Source organism: Pelophylax lessonae (assembly GCF_965119305.1).
Source record: "Pelophylax lessonae genome assembly, chromosome: 2".
Taxonomy (NCBI): Eukaryota; Metazoa; Chordata; class Amphibia; order Anura; family Ranidae; genus Pelophylax; species Pelophylax lessonae.
In genome coordinates, this window is record NC_138769.1 from 735,817,676 (window position 1) to 735,840,539 (window position 22,864).

A 22,864-nucleotide genomic window follows, 5' to 3' on the forward strand; every position below is an offset into this window, starting at 1 on the left:
CGCACAGATTGTTGGCCGACCGATCGGCCATCTTTTGTCCAGTGTTTGTTGGTTGAAATGTGCTCTAGACTTGCACTGGACTTTTGTTGGCCAACAAAAACCAACTTCAGAAGTGATGTCATGTGATGGTTGCTCATCTGATTTTTGTCTGCCGAAATCTGTACTGACTGAGGAACAATCGGCCGTTCTGTTGTTGGCCAACAAAAATTTTATAGCATGCACACCAGATTTTTTTCGGCCGAAAATTCGCAGTTGGTTGTCGGAAGCATCATACTAACAAGCCTACAATCGGCCGATCGGACATTGGCCGACAATTTACGGCCAACAATCTGTGCGTGTGTACGGGGCTTAAGAGAAGAAAAATTATTAATGTTTTAGCTGGGGATCTAGAAACAAAGAAAACACTTGGAAATTTAAATAATTTTTTTTATGATGCAAACACATTGCATGTTCAAGCAAAGCTTCTGATGCAAAAAAAAAAAAAGGTTGGAATTATTACCGAAAACACAGTTCAGTCATTGTCCAAAAAAGTATCTCAATAGGTAAAGTATTCCCTGTCTCTCTAGGTGAGTGCCTGATGGACTAAGCACTCAATGCATCCATTCATTACATTCCTGTTTGATCATATAGTTCGTTTTTCAAAGGATTATTGTACCTTTCCACTAGATTGTTGGATGACATGGGATGTGAAACTGCTGGGACACCCCAAACTCTTTGTAGCTTCTACCCCTTTAATATCGCCCTTGTCCTAGAATTTATGCTCTGCAGTGGAGGATGGAGAGGGTGAAACCTCTGGTGGCGGATAAGCTTTGTCATGATTTGTTTCCAGTGTGAACCTTCAGGTGTCTGATAAGCTGTGACTTCTGTATAAAATCTTTATCACATTCAGAACATTGATACGGCTTCTCTCCAGTGTGAATCTTTTCATGTCTGAGAAGATTTGCCTTCTGTGTAAAAGCTTTGTCACATTCAGAACAATGAAAAGGTTTCTCTATATATGATTTTTCTCTTTTTTCTTTAGTGTGAACTTTCTTATGTCTGATAAGATCTGACATCCTTAAAAAGGCTCTGCCACATTCAGAACACTGAAATGGTTTATCTCCCGTGTGAAACATCTGGTGTTGGACAAGACCTGATTTCATTGAAAATGCTTTGTTACATTCAGGACACTGAAATGGTTTATCTCCTGTGTGAATCATCCTGTGTTTGACAAGGTAGGACCTCATTAAAAATGCTTTGTCACATTCAGGACACTGATAAGGCTTCACTCCAGTGTGAACCTTCTTGTGAATGACGAGGCAGGACTTCCTTTTAAACGTTTTGTCACATTCAGAACACCGATACGGCTTCTCTCCAGTGTGGTCCCTCTCATGTACGATAAGCTCTGCCTTCTTTACATAAGCTCTGTCACATTCAGAACACTTGTATGGCTTCTCTCCAGTGTGAATCCTCTCATGCATGATAAGGTTTCCCTTCAATGTAAAAGCTTTGCCACATTTCAAACAACGAAATGGCCTCACACCAGTGTGGACCCTCTTGTGTCTGAGAAGTAAAGATTTTTTTCTAAAAGCTTTGTTACATTCAGAACATTGATATGGCTTCTCTCCAGTGTGGACCCTCTGGTGCATGATGAGCTCTGAATTCCTTTTAAAAGCTTTATCGCATTCTGAGCATTGGTAGGGCTTCTCTCCAGTGTGAATTCTTTGGTGTGTGATGAGGTGTGATTTCCATGGAAAAGATTTTTTACACTCAGAACACTGATACGGCTTCTCTATAGTATGGACCCTCTGGTGTAGGATAAACTGTGACTTAGTTGTAAAAGCTTTGTCACATACTGAACAATAATAAGGCTTTTCTCGATGGTGAGCCTCCACGTGCACGATAAGAGCTGACTTCCATGCAAAAGCTTTGCCACAGTCAGAACACTGATGCAGGTTCCCACCAGTGTGAACCATCTGGTGTGTAATAAGACATGCCTTTTGTGTAAACGCTTTATCACATTTTGAGCATGGATATGGCTTCTCTCCAGTGGGACCTCTTCGGTGTCTGATAAGCTGTGACTTTGTTGAAAAAGCCGTGTCACATTCAGAACACTTAAATGGTTTTGTGTGAACCATCTGATGCTTGTGAAGCTCTGGCTTCCTTAAAAAAGTTTTGTCACATTTTGAACACTGAAACTGTTTTGCTCCAGTGTGAATAAGCATATGACTGGTAAGAATTGACTTTTGTGTAAAAGCTTTGCCACATTCAGGACACTGAAACGGCCTCTCCCCTGCATGAACCATCTGGTGTTTGAGAAGTTTTTTCTTTGTTGCAAAAGCTCGAACACATTCGGAACACTGAAATGGCTTCTCTCCTATATGAACCTCCTTGTGTGTGATAAGATCTGTCTTTCTGGCAAAAGCTTTGCCACATTCGGAACACTGAAATGGCTTCTCTCCTGTATGAACCCTCTCGTGTCCGATAAGCTGTCCCTTTGTTGCAAAAGCTTTGCCACATTTGGAACACTGAAATGGTGGATCTCCTGTATGAACCCTCTCATGTGCGATAAGATATCCCTTTGATGTGAAAGCTTTGCCACATTTGGAACACTGAAACGGCTTCTCTCCTGTATGAACCCTCTCATGTGCGATAAGTTTTGACATTGCTGCAAAAGCTTTGCCACATTTAGAACAAAAATACCTCTTCACTTTAGTGTGAGCGATCTCGTGTCCAAGGTTGGGCTGCATTGTAAAAGCTATGATGCATTCCGAACCAAGATACGGCATCCCTTCTGTGTGTTCCATCTGGTATTTAGCAGTAAAACCTTTTGTCACAGTCCAGAGAAGGTATTGCTTTTCTCTTGAATTTGACTTAAAGCTGTTGTCTCTTCCAGAACCCCCAAATCTTCTGAGGCTGAAGAATATCCACAAAAATCATCACATGAAAATCAGTTTGGCTTGTGTCGTCCAGTAAAGACTTTCAGTCTCCCAGAACACCCATACGGACTTGGCAACATGGTGTCTCAGTTGTGACTATGACAACCAACCTGACCAGAAATTTGGTTCATCAATCCACCTGTGCGGAGATAAAAAAAAGAAAAATTCAGTAAATTTGGATACAGTAAAGTTGCTTTCTCTTTCATTTAACCTTCATTATTACATTTTAAAATAGTGTGTGATATACTGTAAGTGTTTACATTTTTGTATTTCATTAATAGGGAATAAACATTTACAAAAGAATGTAAAAATGTACAAAAACAAATACAGTAAGAGTCGGTTCACACTGGGGCGACACGACTCTGTACTACTTTGGGGGCTACTTGTGCATTCCCATGCACCACGACTTCGGAGCGACTTGCATGGACTTCACATAATGGAAGTCTATGCAAGTCGCCCCGAGGTCGTCCCAAAGTAGTACAGGACCCTTTTTCTAAGTCGGAGCGACTTGTGTCGCTCCTATTAGAACGGGTCCTGTAGCGATCAATGGACCGTGAGGGAGCGCAACTTGTCAGGCGACTTGTCAGTGTGGACCGGCTCTCCAACCTTGGATTGCGAGTAACTTGGTCTGCGAGTGTTTTACAAGATGAGCAAAATTTTTTTTGTAAAATTTATTTTTTTAAAACAAGCAGCAACTCTTATGTGAGATATAGACACATTTCAAATTATATGGCTTTAAGGAGTTGCGCTAATAGAAAGAAAGAAGTTCATTTACTTCACCCCTCTCTTTCACAACACCCCCTCGTAATTGACATAGATGTACTTATTTTATCCCCACATTGGATTGATGGGGTGCGACCTGGGGGAAGAGACAGAGGAGATTTCCTTCCCCCCTCCCATCCTTCCTCCCCCCCTCCCTCCTACCCGGCCCCTCCACCTTCCTCAACATCAGACCAGAGGAGAGATCCCAACCTTTCAGGGGGGATCCTTCCCCTTCCTACTCCCACCTCAACATACAGTCCCATACTTATTCGCTTAAACTTAGCATTGTTAAAAATTTTCTCAAGTTATAGTTTGTAACATACTACAAGTTATTCAAAATTTTCACCTTCTACCATTTGCCTTCCTTCCTCATGCCAGGAAGACCACACTTAAGTAGAAAGATCTTAAGGATTCTTGTGCTTTAACAACACAGCGGGCCTAAAACGCCCTATATACGCTATCCTCTATTTTGCAATAAGATTTTATTCCAGTTGTTGAAATGTTAACTTTACCTGGAATAATTTAGAAGACGCTCTCTTAATGTTAGCATCCCTACCCTGTGACTATCATCGAATATGGAATGTCTTTTGGCGCACAATATGTCAAACTTACTTTGTTACTTTGTTGATTAACTCTTGTTTTACTGTTATACTGTTCATGAGACTGTATGTACTTTATATACCTTTTCATAAACCCAATAAAAACTTTTTTGAAAAAAAAAAAAGAAAGAAAGACAAAATGTCCACAAGTGATGTGATAATTATTCCTGGTGAATGTCTCCACCATCCACCAACTTGACACGTGATCTGTGAATCAGTACCACCACCAAAGGCTGAAAATCTTGCTTACCAGCTCACATGGACCTCACCACTACAGCAGGTCACCAGCGCTTGTGGCTATGTACTCCACCAGGACCTTTAATGATTCTACAGATTTTTTACCATTGGCGCACCACTCTTCTGATAAGATTTGTCCCAGGAGTTCCCCAAAACATAAAATGCTCCACATAGTGTAAGATCGTAAAAATGTATTCCATAAAAAACTAAATGGTCCCAATGGTCTCAATGGTTTAGTTCAAACTTCAATTTATAACCACATCTGACATTTACTATTTGTCCGCTAGATGGCGCACCTGAGCCTCTATGTTGCTATTAGCAGTACTGAGTGTTGAGGATGCAAGCTATGAAGTTTCATGCTTTGTACTTTCCTGCATTGTTATGAGGATTTTATTAGTTGTACGAGCTTGAATGACCTGGTTGAGTTTTGTTATTTGAATTTCTCATTGCGATATATGTTATATACGGTATGTTATACGTGCCTGCTTACAGTTTTACCCTTGTTGTATGACAAAAATGCAATAAAAACTATTTGAAATGAAAAATGTATTCCATAAATCAGGGCCAGATTAACGTAGGGGCTATTGGAGCTGCAGCTCCAGGCCCCTACCTTTATATAGGCCCCGGGTTGGCCATATTCACTGTGACCGCTCTTCTGTCACCTGTAAACACAGAAGTCTGGCTTCTATGCTCGCTTCCCCAGACAGCTCCCTCAGAACCTCCCCACACAGCGCGAAGGCCGGACAAGGAGGGACAGTTGCCGATGCATGGATGTGTTTATGGGCTTCAGAGACAGCATCCCATGTTGAATTAGGCATGCATGGCTGCACCCTTCCTCCTCTGGGTGCATGCCAAGGCACGGCCCTTAAGGCCCTTCAAAATCCTCAGCACCAAGCCCATGATGCTCTTAATCCGGCCCTGCCATAAGTAATAGAATTGCACTTGCATCAATAATACTTTAAAATCGCCTTAAATTGTATGCGCCGGCCGACACACATACAATAAAAAGCCGTCCTTCTGGGATTTGAGGGTATCAGGGACGTCAGCGCTTCGACAATACCCTTGAGTCCCAGAGTGGGCGGAGCGACGTGCTGACGTCACCGATACCCTTGAGTCCCGTGAAAGTATTTACACTTATACAGTATATATTCACTATTATATACACTTATATGTATTCACCTTTTTCCTCATTTTGTTATTACAGCCTTATTCTAAAATGGATTAAATTCATTATTTTAATTCTACAAACAATACTTTGACAGAACCTACTGTCACTGTGCGTTTTGGAGAGGACTGTGCGCAAGCCTCCTACCGACAGATTATGGGCCAGAAGATACTGGAAACCTGGGGACATTGCCTTTTATTTCATTTATTTTTATGTTCCCTTTATTCATCTTCTGAACAGCTGAAGATGGCATGACTCAGGGCATTGACTTAATGTAATGCTACAGCCCTTCTCTCCCCCCATCCCCCCCCCCCTCCTGTTTCTGTGTCTAATTGTGTGGAATCATGACACAGACAATGGTCTGGTCTGGACTGGAGACATCTCTCCGCAGGGGGTGTGTATTAAGACTGCCTGTTTCAATGTACAAATGTTCCGTTCCCATTGGCTGGTCCTTGTCCCCTCCCCGCTGTGGCAAGGCTAAAGGGAGTTTCCCTAACTGTGTGTAAAACTGTATGTCTTGGAATTGAATAAACAGTTTAAGCTCTGCATGGTTAACCCTCAACACCTGTGTGGGTTGTCTCGTGATTGAGGGGTTAAGGGCTGGATATGGCTTCTCCGCAGGCTGTATGTGCGTTTGGAGGACAGGAGACACAGGTCCGGCGGATGTGCCCAGCTGGCGTACAAAGATCCGTTACAAATACCCCATAATAACAACGTGAAAAAAGTTTGTTTGAAATCTTTGCAAATTTTAAAAATAAAAAATGAAACAATCACACTAACATAAATATTCCCAGCCTTTGCCATGACACTCAAAATTTAGCTCAGGTGCATCCTGTTTCCACCGATCATCCTTGAGATGTTTCTACAACTTGACTGGAGTCCACTTGTGGTAAATTCAGTTGATTGGACATGATTCACCTGTCTATACAAGGTCCCACGGTTAACAGTGCATGTCAGAGCATAAACCAAGCAATGAAGTCCAAGGAATTGTCTGTAGACCTCCGAGACAGGATTGCATGGAGGCACAGATCTGGGGAAGGGTACAGAAAAAGTTCTGCAGCATTGAAGGTCCCAATGAGCACAGTGGCCTCCATCATTCCTAAATGGAAGAAGTTTGGAACCACCCAGAATTTTCCGAGGGTGGGCCGTCCGGACAAACTGAGGGATGGAGGGAGAAGGGCCTTAGTCAGGGAGGTGACCAAGAACCCAATGGTCACCTTGTTGGAGATACAACAGCTTTCAGCTTAGCAGATTAACTGCAGTTCACAAATAGGACACTAGGTGTCGCTAATGCTCAGTGATATGCTATGCATTTCTATGATGTGTTGTAATTTCCTGTACACTGTACTGAACTTGTTGGTTATCTCTTCCTGTCTGTTGTTCTTATTACAATGAGGTGACATCTTTGCTTTCTGTGTTATGTTCCAATAAAGGAGCCAGTTCCTGTTACTCCACAATGTCTGATCTGAATGGACTCCGCTGCACCCAGTGATCACACTCTGCAACACACCTGTCTATACAAGGTCCCACAGTTAACAGTGCATGTCAGAGCGTAAACCAAGCAATGAAGTCCAAGGAATTGTCTGTAGACCTCCGAGACAGGATTGCATGGAGGCACAGATCTGGGGAAGGGTACAGAAAAAGTTCTGCAGCATTGAAGGTCCCAATGAGCACAGTGGCCTCCATCATTCCTAAATGGAAGAAGTTTGGAACCACCCAGAATTTTCCGAGGGTGGGCCGTCCGGACAAACTGAGGGATGGAGGGAGAAGGGCCTTAGTCAGGGAGGTGACCAAGAACCCAATGGTCACCTTGTTGGAGATACAACAGCTTTCAGCTTAGCAGATTAACTGCAGTTCACAAATAGGACACTAGGTGTCGCTAATGCTCAGTGATATGCTATGCATTTCTATGATGTGTTGTAATTTCCTGTACACTGTACTGAACTTGTTGGTTATCTCTTCCTGTCTGTTGTTCTTATTACAATGAGGTGACATCTTTGCTTTCTGTGTTATGTTCCAATAAAGAAGCCAGTTCCTGTTACTCCACAATGTCTGATCTGAATGGACTCCGCTGCACCCAGTGATCGCACTCTGCAACACACCTGTCTATATAAGGTCCCACAGTTAACAGTGCATGTCAGAGCGTAAACCAAGCAATGAAGTCCAAGGAATTGTCTGTAGACCTCCGAGACAGGATTGCATGGAGGCACAGATCTGGGGAAGGGTACAGAAAAAGTTCTGCAGCATTGAAGGTCCCAATGAGCACAGTGGCCTCCATCATTCCTAAATGGAAGAAGTTTGGAACCACCCAGAATTTTCCGAGGGTGGGTTGTCCGGACAAACTGAGGGATGGAGGGAGAAGGGCCTTAGTCAGGGAGGTGACCAAGAACCCGATGGTCACCTGTCTATACAAGGTCCTACAGTTAACAGTGCATGTCAGAGCATAAACCAAGCAATGAAGTCCAAGAAATTGTCTGTAGACCTCCGAGACAGGATTGTACGACAGACCTCCAAGACAGGATTGTATGGAGGCACAGATCTGGGGAAGGGTACAGAAAAAGTTCTGCAGCATTGAAGGTCCCAATGAGCACAATGGCCTCCATCATTCCTAAATGGAAGAAGTTTGGAACCACCCAGAATTTTCCGAGGGTGAGCCATCCGGACAAACTGAGGGATCGAAGGAGAAGGGCCTTAGTCAGGGAGGTCACCAAGAACCAGATGGTCACTCTGACAGAGCTCCAGAGTTTCTCTGTGGAGAGAGGAGAACCTTCCCGAAGAACAACCATCTCTGCAGCACTCCACCAATCAGGCCTGTAAGGTAGAGTTATATGCACATACGAGTAGCGCTAGTAATTAAACATAAAACAATAAAGTCCATATAAACTTGCACAATGATGTAGATTGCGAGGGATTTAATCAGTAAGCTCTTCAACCAGGTGCTTGATAAGCAGGGCCGGTGCTAGACTATTTTACGCCCTAGGCAAGATCAGCTACTTGCGCCCCCCCCCAAAAAAAAAAATAAAAATGGTAGGGGTTAAAAACTTCTCTATGTCATACCCAGTGACCCTGATCTGATGGTTCCTCCATGTTATGCTGTCGTACCCAGTGACCCCCATATTCCTCCATGTCACACCTGGGGACCCTGATGTCATTCTATGTCACACCCAGGGACCCTGATGTTTTTCCATGTCACATTCTGGGACCCCAATATTCCTTCATGTCTTGCTGTCATACCCACTGACCCCAATGTTCCTCCATGTCACACCCAGGGAACCCCGTGTTCCTCCATGTCATGCTGTCATACCCAGTGACCCCAATGTTCCTATATGTCACACCAGGAGTCTCTGATGTTCCTCCTTGTCATACCCGGAGAGACCCTGATGTTTTTCCATGTCACACCTGGGCACCCTGATGTTCCTTCATGTCACACCTGGGGACCCTGATGTTCCTCCATGTCACACCTGGGGACCTCAATCCCCCATGGCACACCCAGGAACCCCAATTCCTCATGGCACACCTGGTGACCCCGAATCCCTGTTACACCCGGTGACCCCTATCCCCTATGTCACACCTGGTGACCCCGATTCCCTTTCACACCAGGGATCCTCCATGTCACACCCAGGGGCCCCGATCCCCTGTTCTGGGGACGCTCACTGAGCGGTATGAAGAGAGTGGCCCGCACTCTACCCTCCTTCCCTGTGATTCCTTTTCCTAGGACACTCCTCTCCTGGACCACAGTGCTCACCACAGCTCCAGCCGAAGAGGATCATCATGCAGGTAGAACTCCGGTGGGCTCCCTTCCTGCCTCTTGGGGCCCCCCCAACATTGGTGGAAAGCCAAGGCTTGGTAGTTCCGCCACTGCCCCAGACACCTAGCATCTTCCTCTGTCCCTTCTTCCTCCCCAACTGCTGCCCCTCCCCTCAGCTCACAGGGATAATAAATAAAGGAGAGTGCCGACTCGTGGTTGCGCCCCTAGATGGCAATGCGCCCTAGGCGGCTGCCTAGTTTGCCTAGTGGAAGCACCGGCCCTGTTGATAAGGCATATATAAAGTGACACAGCCCAGCCACCACACACTGAATCTTACCAACGGGTGAGAGATGTACAGCAGTAAGCAGTTATGGGACCGCTAAACCCCATTCACAGGCACCAAGAAGCTTAGGGACATCCACTGTCTATAGCAACCGCCTCCAATCTCCAAACATAGTTGTTGATACTCCACATAAATAAAAGGGCCCAATCCTCCTATGGTATTCCTATGGTAATCGATAGTCAGCCTCATGCATAAGGGAAGACACCAAAAGGAGATAAGCCCATAGTGCAGTATATCAGATAATTTTCTTAATAGAGATAAGACATGCACTCACCGAATATAAAAGCATCATACACGTATCTGCATGTTAACACAAAATGCTGGACAACATTCCTCCGGTAACCAAAAACATGGCCGACCATCAACTTCCAGCTGTGACGTAGGTGATGCTTGGCTAGCTCCTCTTCCTACCCTGTAAGGTAGAGTGGCCAGATATAAGCCACTCCTCAGTTAAAGGCACATGATAGCCCACCTGGAATTTGCCAAAAGAAACAAAATTCTCTGATCTGATGATACAAAGATTTAACTTTTTGTCCTGAATAGCAAGCGTCATGTCTGGAGGAAACCAGGCACCACTCATTACCTGGCAATACCATCCCTACAGTGAAGAAAGGTGGTGGTAGCATCATGCTGCATGTATGTTTTTCAGCCGCAGGAACTGGGAGACTAGTCAGGATCGAGGGAAAGATGAATGCAGCAATGTACAGAGACATCCTTGATGAAAACCTGCTCCAGAGCGCTCTGGACCTCAGACTGGGGCGAAGGTTAATCTTCCAAAGGGACAATGACCCTAAGCACACAGCCAAGATAACAAAGGAGTGGCTACGGGACAACTCTGTGAGTGGCTGCGGCCAGGCCGACATGTCAACTGCGCATGCGCCACCGCTCGAGAAAGCCCATACACGCTCAGCCATTCTTGGGCAGGCGGCACATGCGCAGTAACGTGATGGCACCATTTCTAAATGTAAGGCGCCTCACCGATTGGTAAGTAAGACCCCTCCGCAGCCCCTGCATCCCCTGTACCATGCCCGCAGTCTCTGCCTCTCATGTACCATGCTCAAAGCCCCTGCATCTCCTGTACCATGTCCCCAGCCCCTGCATCTCCTGTACAATGTCCGCAGCCCCTGCATCTCCTGTACCATGTCCCCAGCCCCTGCATCTCCTGTACAATGTCCGCAGCCCCTGCATCTCCTGTACCATGTCCCCAGCCCCTGCATCTCCTGTACCATGTACGCAGCCCCTGCATCTCCTGTGCCACATCCGCAGCCCCTGCATCTCCTGTGCCATGTCCGCAGCCCCTGCCTCCTCCTTTACCATGCCCGCAGCCTCTGCATCTCCTGTACCATGCCCACAGCCCCTGCATCTCCTGTACCATGCCCGCACAGCCTCTGCATCTCCTGTACCATGTCTGCACAGCCTATGACATCTCCTGTACCATGCCCACAGACTTTGATATCTCCTGTACCATGCCCGGAGCACTGCATCCCCTGTACCATGCCCACAGCCTCGGCATCTCCTGTGCCATGTCCGCACCCTCTGCATCTCCTGTACCATGCCCGCAGCCCCTGCATCTCCTGTACCGTGCCCACAGCCCCTGCATCTCCTGTACCATGCCTGCAGCCCCTGACATGTCTTTCTGTACCATGTCCACACAGCCTATGACTACCTCCTGTACCACGTCTGCACTTTTACCACTTTTAACCAGACTTTGCTTATATATATATATATATATATATATATATATATATATATATATATGGCCCTATGTGCTTTCATATCTGCCTTATCTATATATAATACACTCTTCAAATGTGCTTTAAAATGCATGTTTTTTTCCCTTTTATGAAGAAGAAAATAATGACGTTATGCTGTTGGGCCGGTATAATAATTGCTATGGGGCTGGTATGAAATTATTTTGAGGGATGAAATTTATTCCCAGTCCGGCCCTGGATGGATGCAAGTTATAACTCCTTCTATAGAGGATGGATGAATGCAGTTAATCATATCCTAGCATATGAAAAAGTTATGTATGAAAGTACATATAATATCAGAAAACGTGGAGTAAATGGTGTAGTATGGAAGGGACTAGTGAGAGATAGAGTAGATGAATAGAATAATTAACACAGAAAATTTGTAAATGTCATTTTTATTATGATGTATGTTTATGGTATGTAATAAAGAGCATAAAAGAAAAGGAAAAAAAAATGTATTTTGGGTACAGCATTGCATGACCGCGCAATTGTCATTCAAATCGCGGTAACGCTGAAAGCTGAAAATTAGCCTGGAAGGGGGTGAAAGTGGCCAGTATTGAAGTGGTTAAGATGATAAGTTTTTAACCACTTGAGGACCGATCCACGCAGATATACTGCGGCAGGGCGGCCCTCCTGCGTGAAAACGTCCGCTTGTGTTCTGGGTCTAGGGGTGCGCACGTGTGCCGCTGCGACACGCTCCCGCCGTGTCCAGCCAATCAGCGGGTCCTGAGGATGAGATGTCCACTGGAATCCACCAATCGCTCGGAGGAGCGGCAGAATGGCGGTCTGCCAATGTAAACAAAGCAGACCACCGTTCTGTGAAAGAGGAAGATGGAGATGTTGTGTTCCTGCTAAGCAGACACATGGATCTCTATCTTCCTCCAGTTAGGCCACCTCCCCCACACAGTTTGAAAGCACTCCCTAGGAACACACGTAACCCTTTGATCGCCCCTGATGTTAACCCCTTCCCTGCCAGTGTCATTAGCACAGCGACAGTGCATTTTTTTTTTAGCATTGATTACTGTATTGGTGTCACTGGTCCCCAAAAAGTATCAGTGTCAAATTTGTTCGCCACAATGTTGCAGTCCCACTAAAAATCACTGATTGCCGCTATTACAAAAATTATTTAAAAATTCCATAAATCTATCCCATAGTTTGTAGACATAAAAAGGTGACATAAAAAGACTAGATACAAATAAAGCATTTGGGTAAAACATGCATATCAAGATGTTACATCACATGGCATCAGGATAAAATGAGATATTACATTCCAGCCCAGTTCCAGTGTTTAAAGTATTACTGATCAAATTTGAAAAAAAAATCCAAATTTTATTCATATTTCCCCTTAAAATGCAAATGCATTTTAAAAAAAAAAATAACCTTAGGCTCAAAATAAAGCCTGTTTGTCCACAAAAAAACTATATACACTATATTACCAAAAGTATTGGGACGCCTGCCTTTACACACACACACATGAGCTTTAATGGCATTCCAGTCTTAGTCCGTAGGGTTCAGTATGAGTTGGCCCACCCTTTGCAGCTATAACAGCTTCAACTCTTCTGGGAAGGCTGTCCACAAGGTTTAGGAGTGTGTCTATGGAGTTGGTTAGAGGCCGCTGGCCAAACCCTACTGCGTTCTATTAAAGAGAAACAGTATGGTTTGCTTGCGACACATGCAGGCACCTATAATGAGTTAGGAGGATCTTATTTTGAGCACTCTAACACCAGATCTGGGCCCCAACGTGATGGCCAGCAGGTAAAGTGTTTTCAGGCACAAAATGAGCATCCCCAGTATAGGGCTTAGAGGGTCATTCTTTGGACCATTGGCTTATTATCAACTCTATAACATATTTGCTACTGTATTCTGGGAAGGCTGTCCACAAGGTTTAGGAGTGCGTCTAGGGGAATGTTTGACCATTCTTCCAGAAGCGCATTTGTGAGGTCAGGCACTGATGTGGACGAGAAGGCCTGGCTCGTAGTCTCCACTCTAATTCATACCAAAGGTATTCTATCAGGTTGAGGTCAGGACTCTGTGAGGGCCAGTCAAGTTCCTCCACCCCAAACTCGCTCATCCATGTCTTTATGGACCTTGCTTTGTGCAGTGGTCCAAATCATTTGGTGGAGAAGGGATTATGGTGTGGGGTTGTTTTTCAGGGGTTGGGCTTGGCCCCTTAGTTCCAGGACCAGGACCAGGACCAAGACATTTTGGACTATTTCATGCTCCCCTGACCTCAACCCGACAGAACACCTTTAGGATGAATTAGAGCAGAGACTGCGAGCCAGGCCTTCTCATCCAGCATCAGTGCCTGACCTCACAAATGTGCTTCTGAAAGAACGGTCAAAAATTCCCATAGACACTCCTAAACCTTGTGGACGGCCTTCCCAGAAGAGTTGAAGCTGTTATAGCTGCAAAGGGTGGGCCAACTCAATATTGAACCCTACGGACTAAGACTGGGATGCTATTAAAGGTCATGTGTGTGTAAAGGCAGGCGTCCCAATACTTTCAGTAATATAGAGTATCATGGTCGTGACTAACCCAGTTATAGTACAATGGTCACCACCTGATAGAAGACGTCCATTATTGAAAAAGTAAAGCGATCCTGACAAAGGGAAATAGGTTCAAACAAATGGCAACCATCCCAACCTATAATATGTGTGTGGGAGGACGGGAGGTACGTGATCTGTTGGGGGAGGGGAGGTAGATGATCCGTGGGGGAGGTAGGTGATCTATGTGGGGTGGGAGTTAAATGATCTGTGCGGGGGGTAGGTGATCTGTGTGTGGAGGGGGGTAGGTAGGTGATCTCTGGGGGGGAGGTAGGTGATCTCTGGGGGGGGGGGGTTAGGTGATCTCTGGGGGGGGAGGTAGGTGATCTCTGGGGGGGAGGTAGGTGATCTCTGGGGGGGAGGTAGGTGATCTCTGGGGGGGGAGGTAGGTGATCTCTGGGGGGGGGGAGGTTGGTGATCTCTGGGGGGGGGGTGGTAGGTGATCTCTGGGGGGGAGGTAGGTGATCTCTGGGGGGAGGTAGGTGATCTCTGGGGGGGGGGAGGTAGGTGATCTCTGGGGGGAGGTAGGTGATCTCTGGGGGGGGTAGGTGATCTCTGGGGGGGGGGAGGTAGGTGATCTCTGGGGGGGGGAGGTAGGTGATCTCTGGGGGGGGGGAGGTAGGTGATCTCTGGGGGGGGGGAGGAGGTTGGTAATCTGTGTGGGGGGGGGAGGGAGGGGAGGGAAGGTGATCTCTGGGGGGGAGGTGATCTGTATGTTGCACTTCTTCTCTCTTAGAACGTTCTGTGCAAAAAGTTCATCATGTCCTCACTTTTTTTGCAGTGCATTAGTGTGCACCCCCTTCTGCCCCCTCCCCCCATACTGACCCCACATTGCCCCTCCATAGCCGCCCATCCTCACCCCGTCTCTCCGGAAGTTTTTTCTTCAGTCTCTGTCTCTGGCTGCAGTATGTGTGGACGGAAGGAGGGGGGGGATGTTGTTCTGCATTTTCTTGTAACTGAGAAAGGAGGGAGGGGTGTCTTCCATTTTCTTGTAGCTCAGGAAGGAGTGTCCTCCATTTTATTGTAGCCCAGGAAGGAGGGTCCTCCATTTTCTTGTAGCTCAGGAAGGAGTGTCCTCCATTTTCTTGTAGCCCAGGAAGGAGGGTCCTCCATTTTCTTGTAGCCCAGGAAGGAGGGTCCTCCATTTTCTTGTAGCTCAGGAAGGAGTGTCCTCCATTTTCTTGTAGCTCAGAGATCTGATTTTCTGTAATGACACGATGACTTCTCATTAGTCATGTGCAATTTGTTTCCTAACTAATTGAAATTTTTAATCTTTCGGACACTCAGATGCATCCGAATGTCCAAAGAAAAAAAACATTAACAAATTTCAACTGATAGGAAAGAAATTATAACGAAAATAACAAATGAATTTGGCATAATTCGTAAGGGTCCTTTCACACGGCTTTCTGCCCGGTGGACTCCGTTTTGCTCAGCGGGGGTTTGCACAGACGGAGCTGTCAGATCCCCGCTCTCCTCTATGGGAGATCGGATGAAACCGGACAGGTGATCCGATCCTTCAGACGGATGGAAAATAGGGTTTCCATAAGTCTGGATTTCATGGATCGGATCGGATCAGATAGCGGCATGTGTCAGCTGAGGGCATGTCCCATCCCCTGACTGCTCCCTTGTCACTCCACTAAGCACCAGTGCCCTGCCTGTCAATCCCACTGCCTCCCAGTCCTAACCATTACCTCCTGTAAACACTGCCTTCCTGTCCTCCCGACTGCCCTCTATCCTTCCCGCTGCCACCCTGCCCCACCAGTAAGCACCAGTGTTCCCTGTCCTCCCCACTGCCCTCTATCCTTCCCGCTGCCATCCTGCCCCACCAGTAAGCACCAGTGTTCCCTGTCCTCCCCACTGCCCTCTATCCTTCCCGCTGCCATCCTGCCCCACCAGTAAGCACCAGTGTTCCCTGTCCTCCCCACTGCCCTCTATCCTTCCCGCTGCCACCCTGCCCCACCAGTAAGCACCAGAGTCCCCTGTCTTCCCCACTGCCCTCTATTCTTCCCGCTGCCACCCTGCCCCACCAGTAAGCACCAGTGTTCCCTGTCCTCCCCACTGCCCTCTATCCTTCCCGTTGCCACTCTGCCCCACCAGTAAGCACTAGTGCCCCCTGTCCTCCCCACTGCCCTCTATCCTTCCCGCTGCCATCCTGCCCCACCAGTAAGCACCAGTGTTCCCTGTCCTCCCCACTGCCCTCTATCCTTCCCGCTGCCATCCTGCCCCACCAGTAAGCACCAGTGTTCCCTGTCCTCCCCACTGCCCTCTATCCTTCCCGCTGCCACCCTGCCCCACCAGTAAGCACCAGTGTTCCCTGTCCTTCCCACTGCCCTCTATCCTTCCCGCTGCCATCCTGCCCCACCAGTAAGCACCAGTGTTCCCTGTCCTCCCCACTGCCCTCTATCCTTCCCGCTGCCACCCTGCCCCACCAGTAAGCACCAGTGTCCCCTGTCCTCCCCACTGCCCTCTATCCTTCCCGCTGCCACCCTGCCCCACCAGTAAGCACCAGTGCCCCCTGTCCTCCCCACTGCCCTCTATCCTTCCCGCTGCCACCCTGCCCCACCAGTAAGCACCAGAGTCCCCTGTCTTCCCCACTGCCCTCTATCCTTCCCGCTGCCACCCTGCCCCACCAGTAAGCACCAGTGTCCCCTGTCCTCCCCACTGCCCTCTATCCTTCCCGCTGCCACTCTGCCCCACCAGTAAGCACCAGAGTCCCCTGTCCTCCCCACTGCCCTCTATCCTTCCCGCTGCCACCCTGCCCCACCAGTAAGCACCAGTGTCCCCTGTCCTCCCCACTGCCCACTATCCTTCCCGCTGCCACCCTGCCCCACCAGTAAGCACCAGTGCCCCCTGTCCTCCCCACTGCCCTCTATCCTTCCCGCTGCTACCCTGCCCCACCAGTAAGCACCAGTGCCCCCTGTCCTCCCCACTGCCCTCTATCCTTCCCGCTGCCACCCTGCCCCACCAGTAAGCACCAGAGTCCCCTGTCTTCCCCACTGCCCTCTATCTTTCCCGCTGCCACCCTGCCCCACCAGTAAGCACCAGTGTCCCCTGTCCTCCCCACTGCCCTCTATCCTTCCCGCTGCCACCCTGCCCCACCAGTAAGCACCAGTGCCCCCTGTCCTCCCCACTGCCCTCTATCCTTCCCGCTGCCACCCTGCCCCACCAGTAAGCACCAGAGTCCCCTGTCTTCCCCACTGCCCTCTATCCTTCCCGCTGCCACCCTGCCCCACCAGTAAGCACCAGAGTCCCCTGTCTTCCCCACTGCCCTCTATCCTTCCCGCTGCCACCCTGCCCCACCAGTAAGCACCAGTGTCCCCTGTCCTCCCCACTGCCCTCTATCCTTCCCGCTGCCACCCTGCCCCACCAGTAAGCACCAGTGTCCCCTGTCCTCCCCACTGCCCTCTATCCTTCCCGCTGCCACCCTGCCCCACCAGTAAGCACCAGTGCCCCCTGTCCTCCCCACTGCCCTCTATCCTTCCCGCTGCCACCCTGCCCCACCAGTAAGCACCAGTGCCCCCTGTCCTCCCCACTGCCCTCTATCCTTCCCGCTGCCACCCTGCCCCACCAGTAAGCACCAGAGTCCCCTGTCTTCCCCACTGCCCTCTATCCTTCCCGCTGCCACCCTGCCCCACCAGTAAGCACCAGTGTTCCCTGTCCTCCCCAGTGCCCTCTATCCTTCCCGCTGCCACCCTGCCCCACCAGTAAGCACCAGTGTCCCCTGTCCTCCCCACTGCCCTCTATCCTTCCCGCTGCCACCCTGCCCCACCAGTAAGCACCAGTGCCCCCTGTCCTCCCCACTGCCCTCTATCCTTCCCGCTGCCACCCTGCCCCACCAGTAAGCACCAGTGCCCCCTGTCCTCCCCACTGCCCTCTATCCTTCCCGCTGCCACCCTGCCCCACCAGTAAGCACCAGAGTCCCCTGTCTTCCCCACTGCCCTCTATCCTTCCCGCTGCCACCCTGCCCCACCAGTAAGCACCAGTGTTCCCTGTCCTCCCCACTGCCCTCTATCCTTCCCGCTGCCACCCTGCCCCACCAGTAAGCACCAGCGTCCCCTGTCCTCCCCACTGCCCTCTATCCTTCCCACTGCCACCCTGCCCCACCAGTAAGCACTAGTGCCCCCTGCCTCTTCACTGAGTAATAGTGATCTCCCAACTTCCACTTGGGGTAATTTCCTCCCCTTGCTCCCTACTGAGCACCAACATTCCCTCTTTTTCCCTACTAAGCACCAATGCCGCACATTACCCCCTAGTTAACTCTAATTATTTTATTCTCACTGATAACGAGACATTTTTCCTTCCCTCTGACCACTGCCAGCAACCCTGTGGGTATTGTTCTTCCCACAGATGGCTGGCTTTTTTTTTTTTTTTTCATCCTGATGACCACAGACCCAAAGCATCTGTCCCCCCTTAACCAGCAGTACAAGGGGCACTATAACATATGACTTCTGCACTAAATATACAGTGCCTTGCGAAAGTATTTAGCCCCCTTGAACTTTGCGACCTTTTGCCATATTTCAGGCTTCAAACATAAAGATATAAAACTGTAATTTTTTGTGAAGAATCAACAACAAGTGGGACACAATCATGAAGTGGAACGAAATTTGATATTTTCAAACTTTTTTAACAAATAAAAAACTGAAAAATTGGGCGTGCAAAATTATTCAGCCCCTTTACTTTCAGTGCAGCAAACTCTCTCCAGAAGTTCAGTGAGGATCTCTGAATGATCCAATGTTGACCTAAATGACTAATGATGATAAATAGAATCCACCTGTGTGCAATCAAGTCTCCGTATAAATGCACCTGCACTGTGATAGTCTCAGAGGTCCGTTTAAAGCGCAGAGAGCATCATGAAGAACAAGGAACACACCAGGCAGGTCTGAGATACTGTTGTGGAAAAGTTTAAAGCCGGATTTGGATACAAAAAGATTTCCCAACCTTTAAAAATCCCAAGGAGCACTGTGCAAGCGATAATATTGAAATGGAAGGAGTATCAGACCACTGCAAATCTACGAAGACCTGGCCGTCCCTCTAAACTTTCAGCTCATACAAGGAGAAGACTGATCAGAGATGCAGCCAAGAGGCCCATGATCACTCTGGATGAACTGCAGAGATCTACAGCTGAGGTGGGAGACTTTGTCCATAGGAAAAAAGTGTCATTTAAAGTTTGCCACAAGCCACCTGGGAGACACCAAACATGTGGAAGAAGGTGCTCTGGTCAGATGAAACCAAAATCCAACTTTTTGGCAACAATGCAAAACGTTATGTTTGGTGTAAAAGTAACACAGCTCATCACCCTGAACACACCATCCCCACTGTGAAACATGGTGGTGGCAGCATCATGGTTTGGGCCTGCTTTTCTTCAGCAGGGACAGGGAAGATGGTTAAAATTGATGGGAAGATGGATGGAGCCAAATACAGGACCATCCTGGAAGAAAACCTGATGGAGTCTGCAAAAGACCTGAGACTGGGACGGAGATTTGTCTTCCAACAAGACAATGATCCAAAACATAAAGCAAAATCTACAATGGAATGGTTCACAAATAAACATATCCAGGTGTTAGAATGGCCAAGTCAAAGTCCAGACCTGAATCCAATTGAGAATCTGTGGAAAGAACTGAAAACTGCTGTTCACAAACGCTCTCCATCCAACCTCACTGAGCTCGAGCTGTTTTGCAAGGAGGAATGGGCAAAAATTTCAGTCTCTCGATGTGCAAAACTGATAGAGACATACCCCAAGCGACTTACAGCTGTAATCGCAGCAAAAGGTGGCGATACAAAGTATTAACTTAAGGGGGCTGAATAATTTTGCACGCCCAATTTTTCAGTTTTTTTATTTGTTAAAAAAGTTTGAAATATCCAATAAATTTCATTATTGTGTCCCACTTGTTGATTCTTCACAAAAAATTACAGTTTTATATCTTTATGTTTGAAGCCTGAAAATGTGGCAAAAGGTCGAAAAGTTCAAGGGGGCCGAATACTTTCGCAAGGCACTGTTAGGGGGATTTATCAAAATTCAAAGTTAATCAAAAAATCTCTTTACGTGGCTGACATTGATTGTCCAATGTGAATTATTTTCATGCATGTAACAAGCATAAATGATTCCATGGGACTCCACGTTGTCCTGCATGTGGCGAACATAGGCTATCCTTGGGGACTTCATGTTGCTCAATCCACGTGGTGGACAAGAATTGTCCCACAGGACTCAACATTTTCCAATCCATATGGGAGACAGATTGTCCCACGGTAGGCCACACTTTACAATCCATGTGGTTTTCATAAATCCTAGATCAGGAGGTCGCAGGCCACATCAGTGGCACCTAGTGGATGGGCACCACTTCCTTAATGCATTCCTTGCATTAAGGTAAAAAATGTTTAGGCATTGATTTTGGCCCCTCATCCCCCTTTTTACCTACCTGAACCCCTCAATCCAGCTCTGTTCACATCTGCAGATCTTCTCTCCTCTCACTTCTGTGTCTCACTGGCTTTGCTGGGGCACTGAGAGCCATCGGCTCCCACTGTTGTCAATCAAAGCCAGTGATGAGAGGGCAGGGGGTGAGGCCGAGTCCCACTGTCTGTGTCAATGGACTCAGCAGCGGGGCTCAGGATTGAGCATGCATGAGTGACCTAATGGGAAGCGGCTTCCCGTGGGGGCACTGGGCGTAGAGGAGGAGCCAGGAGCGCCGGAGCAGAGGAGGTTCGGGTTAAGTATAGAGAGGTTGGTTTTTTTTAAAAAAATATATATAAAAAATCCTTTACAATCACTGTTTTTTTTTTTTTTTTTTTTCCTTTCTGTGAGTATCAGGCACCATGGACATACAATGTGTGAATTTTTTGTAATAAAGGATTTCAAGGTCAAAAACTGTTTTCAATTACCTTTTTACTTGTAAATCTGTAGGGATCTTATTTATTCACACGGGGGGCCAGTATCTGGGTGTCCCCGTATTGTTAAAAGCGGCTTCCTGATTCCAATCCCCTTCCCTCCCCCTGCAGATCCCACAACCACCTGGTCAAGGTTGTGGAAAAGGGCCCTTATGAGCACACACTTATAATCCTTTCCTGGGCTGCCAGTCTGCATGCTCAGATAAGGGGGACCCATCAAAAACACACAAAAATGTGTGAGGTCTCCCCACTTTATGTGCCAGACTCTATGGATTTTAATGGGGAGCCCCACACAAAAGTTAAAAAAAGTGTGAGTTTCCTTCCAAAAATCCACACCCGACCCTTATCTGAGCATACAGCCTAGCAGACCAGGAAAGGGGCAGATGAGCATGTGGCACCTCTCCCTCTGAACCATACTAGGCCATATGACCGAAACATGGGGGATATCATGTTGATGCGGAAAAGGGGCTCTTCCCCACAACCCTGGTATGAGGTCTACAGGTGTGGGGGTTTATGCAGATCTGAAAGCCCCCTTTAATAATACGGGGCACCTTGATACTGGCTTCCCTAGATGAGAAAGAGGTACATAATTCCCCTAATCATTCACAAAAAAAGAAATGTAAATAAAAAAACAAAGACCGTTTTTGGACAAATCCTTCAGATAAAAAAACAAAAAGTTCCACAATGTACATCCACCATCTTTCATGTCATCCAGTGGTGGAATTCCATCCACAATCACATCGCCTGATGCCTGCAGAAAGAAAAAAAAAATGCCCTCCAAGAGACATCCGATGGTTGGCTTCACTCCCGCCAAATGACAGGGGGAACAGATGAGAGTTGTTTTGGGGCCGAGGCATAAGTCCAGTGAGGTGCAAGAGAACAAGATGGTGCAGCCAGGGGGAAGCAGTCAGATCACGGGAAGGAAATACGGCACAGGAAGGAATAAGTCCACAATCACAGTGATAGCAATCCACTAATCTGAGGTGCAGCAAGGGTTATTCCAACCTAACATATTTCTTTTGTATACCGAAAAATCCCCGAAATAGCACCTTGCACATTGGGTCCTGTGTGATTCCTTGCTGTATGTTCTCTCTGTTCGCTCCTACTTTGTCACAGCCTTAAGCCCCGTACACACGCACAGATTATTGGCCAACCGATCGGCCGTCTTTTGTCCAGTGTTGTTGTGTTGGTTGAAATGTGCTCTAGACTTGCACTGGACTTTTGTTGGCCAACAAAAATCAACTTCAGAAGTGATGTCATGTGATGGTTGACTTTCCGTGTGTTTTTTCTTCTCTGAGCATGCCCAGTCTTGCTCATCTGATTTTTGTCTGCCGAAATCTGTACTGACTGAGGAACAATCGGCCGTTCTTTGTTGGCCAACAAAAATTTTATAGCCTGCACACCAGATTTTTTTCGGCCGAAAATTCGCAGTTGGTTGTCGGAAGCATCATACTAACAAGCCTACAATTGGCAGATCGGACGTTGGCCGACAATTTACGGTCAACAATCTGTGCGTGTGTACGGGGCTTTAGTTACACTTTAAAAGGTTACCAAATATCTACCTAAGCAGGTAAGGGGTGCCTGTAGATAAAAGCCAACTGTGCAACTTTGACTAAAATTGAACAATGCCCTTGCTATGGATGTAGGCCATTTATGTACCTCCTGAAACCTGGATGAATAAAATCCCAGATACAGCACCCCCCCCCCCCATCCTGCCTTGTTGCTAGGATGTTGCTAAGCTGCTCCCAGACATTATTGCTCACCCCACCATCATAGGAGCAAGCTTTTTCCAATTCAAACCCCATCATATGGGGGAATCAATGGTGGAGAAGAATCTGGGGGAATCCATAGTGGAGAAGGATCTGGGGGAATCCATAGCGGAGAAGGATCTGGGTGTTCCAGTAGATCTTCAGCTT

The 22,864-nt window shown here is 47.5% G+C and overlaps 2 protein-coding genes across 2 annotated transcripts in view; both read right to left on the reverse strand.

Moving 5' to 3' along the window:
• Positions 1–2,791, reverse strand: part of LOC309548346 (uncharacterized protein) — a 93,058-nt gene extending 90,267 nt beyond the window's left edge. The window contains exon 1 of the mRNA XM_082248283.1: positions 817–2,791. Coding sequence (XP_082104409.1) covers positions 817–2,786 — 1,970 coding nt within the window. The 5' untranslated portion in view covers positions 2,787–2,791. The remainder of the gene's footprint in view (positions 1–816) is intronic.
• LOC309547170 (uncharacterized protein) overlaps positions 1–22,864 on the reverse strand; it is a 121,971-nt gene that overhangs the window by 90,345 nt on the left and 8,762 nt on the right. The gene's annotated exons all lie outside the window — the stretch shown is intronic.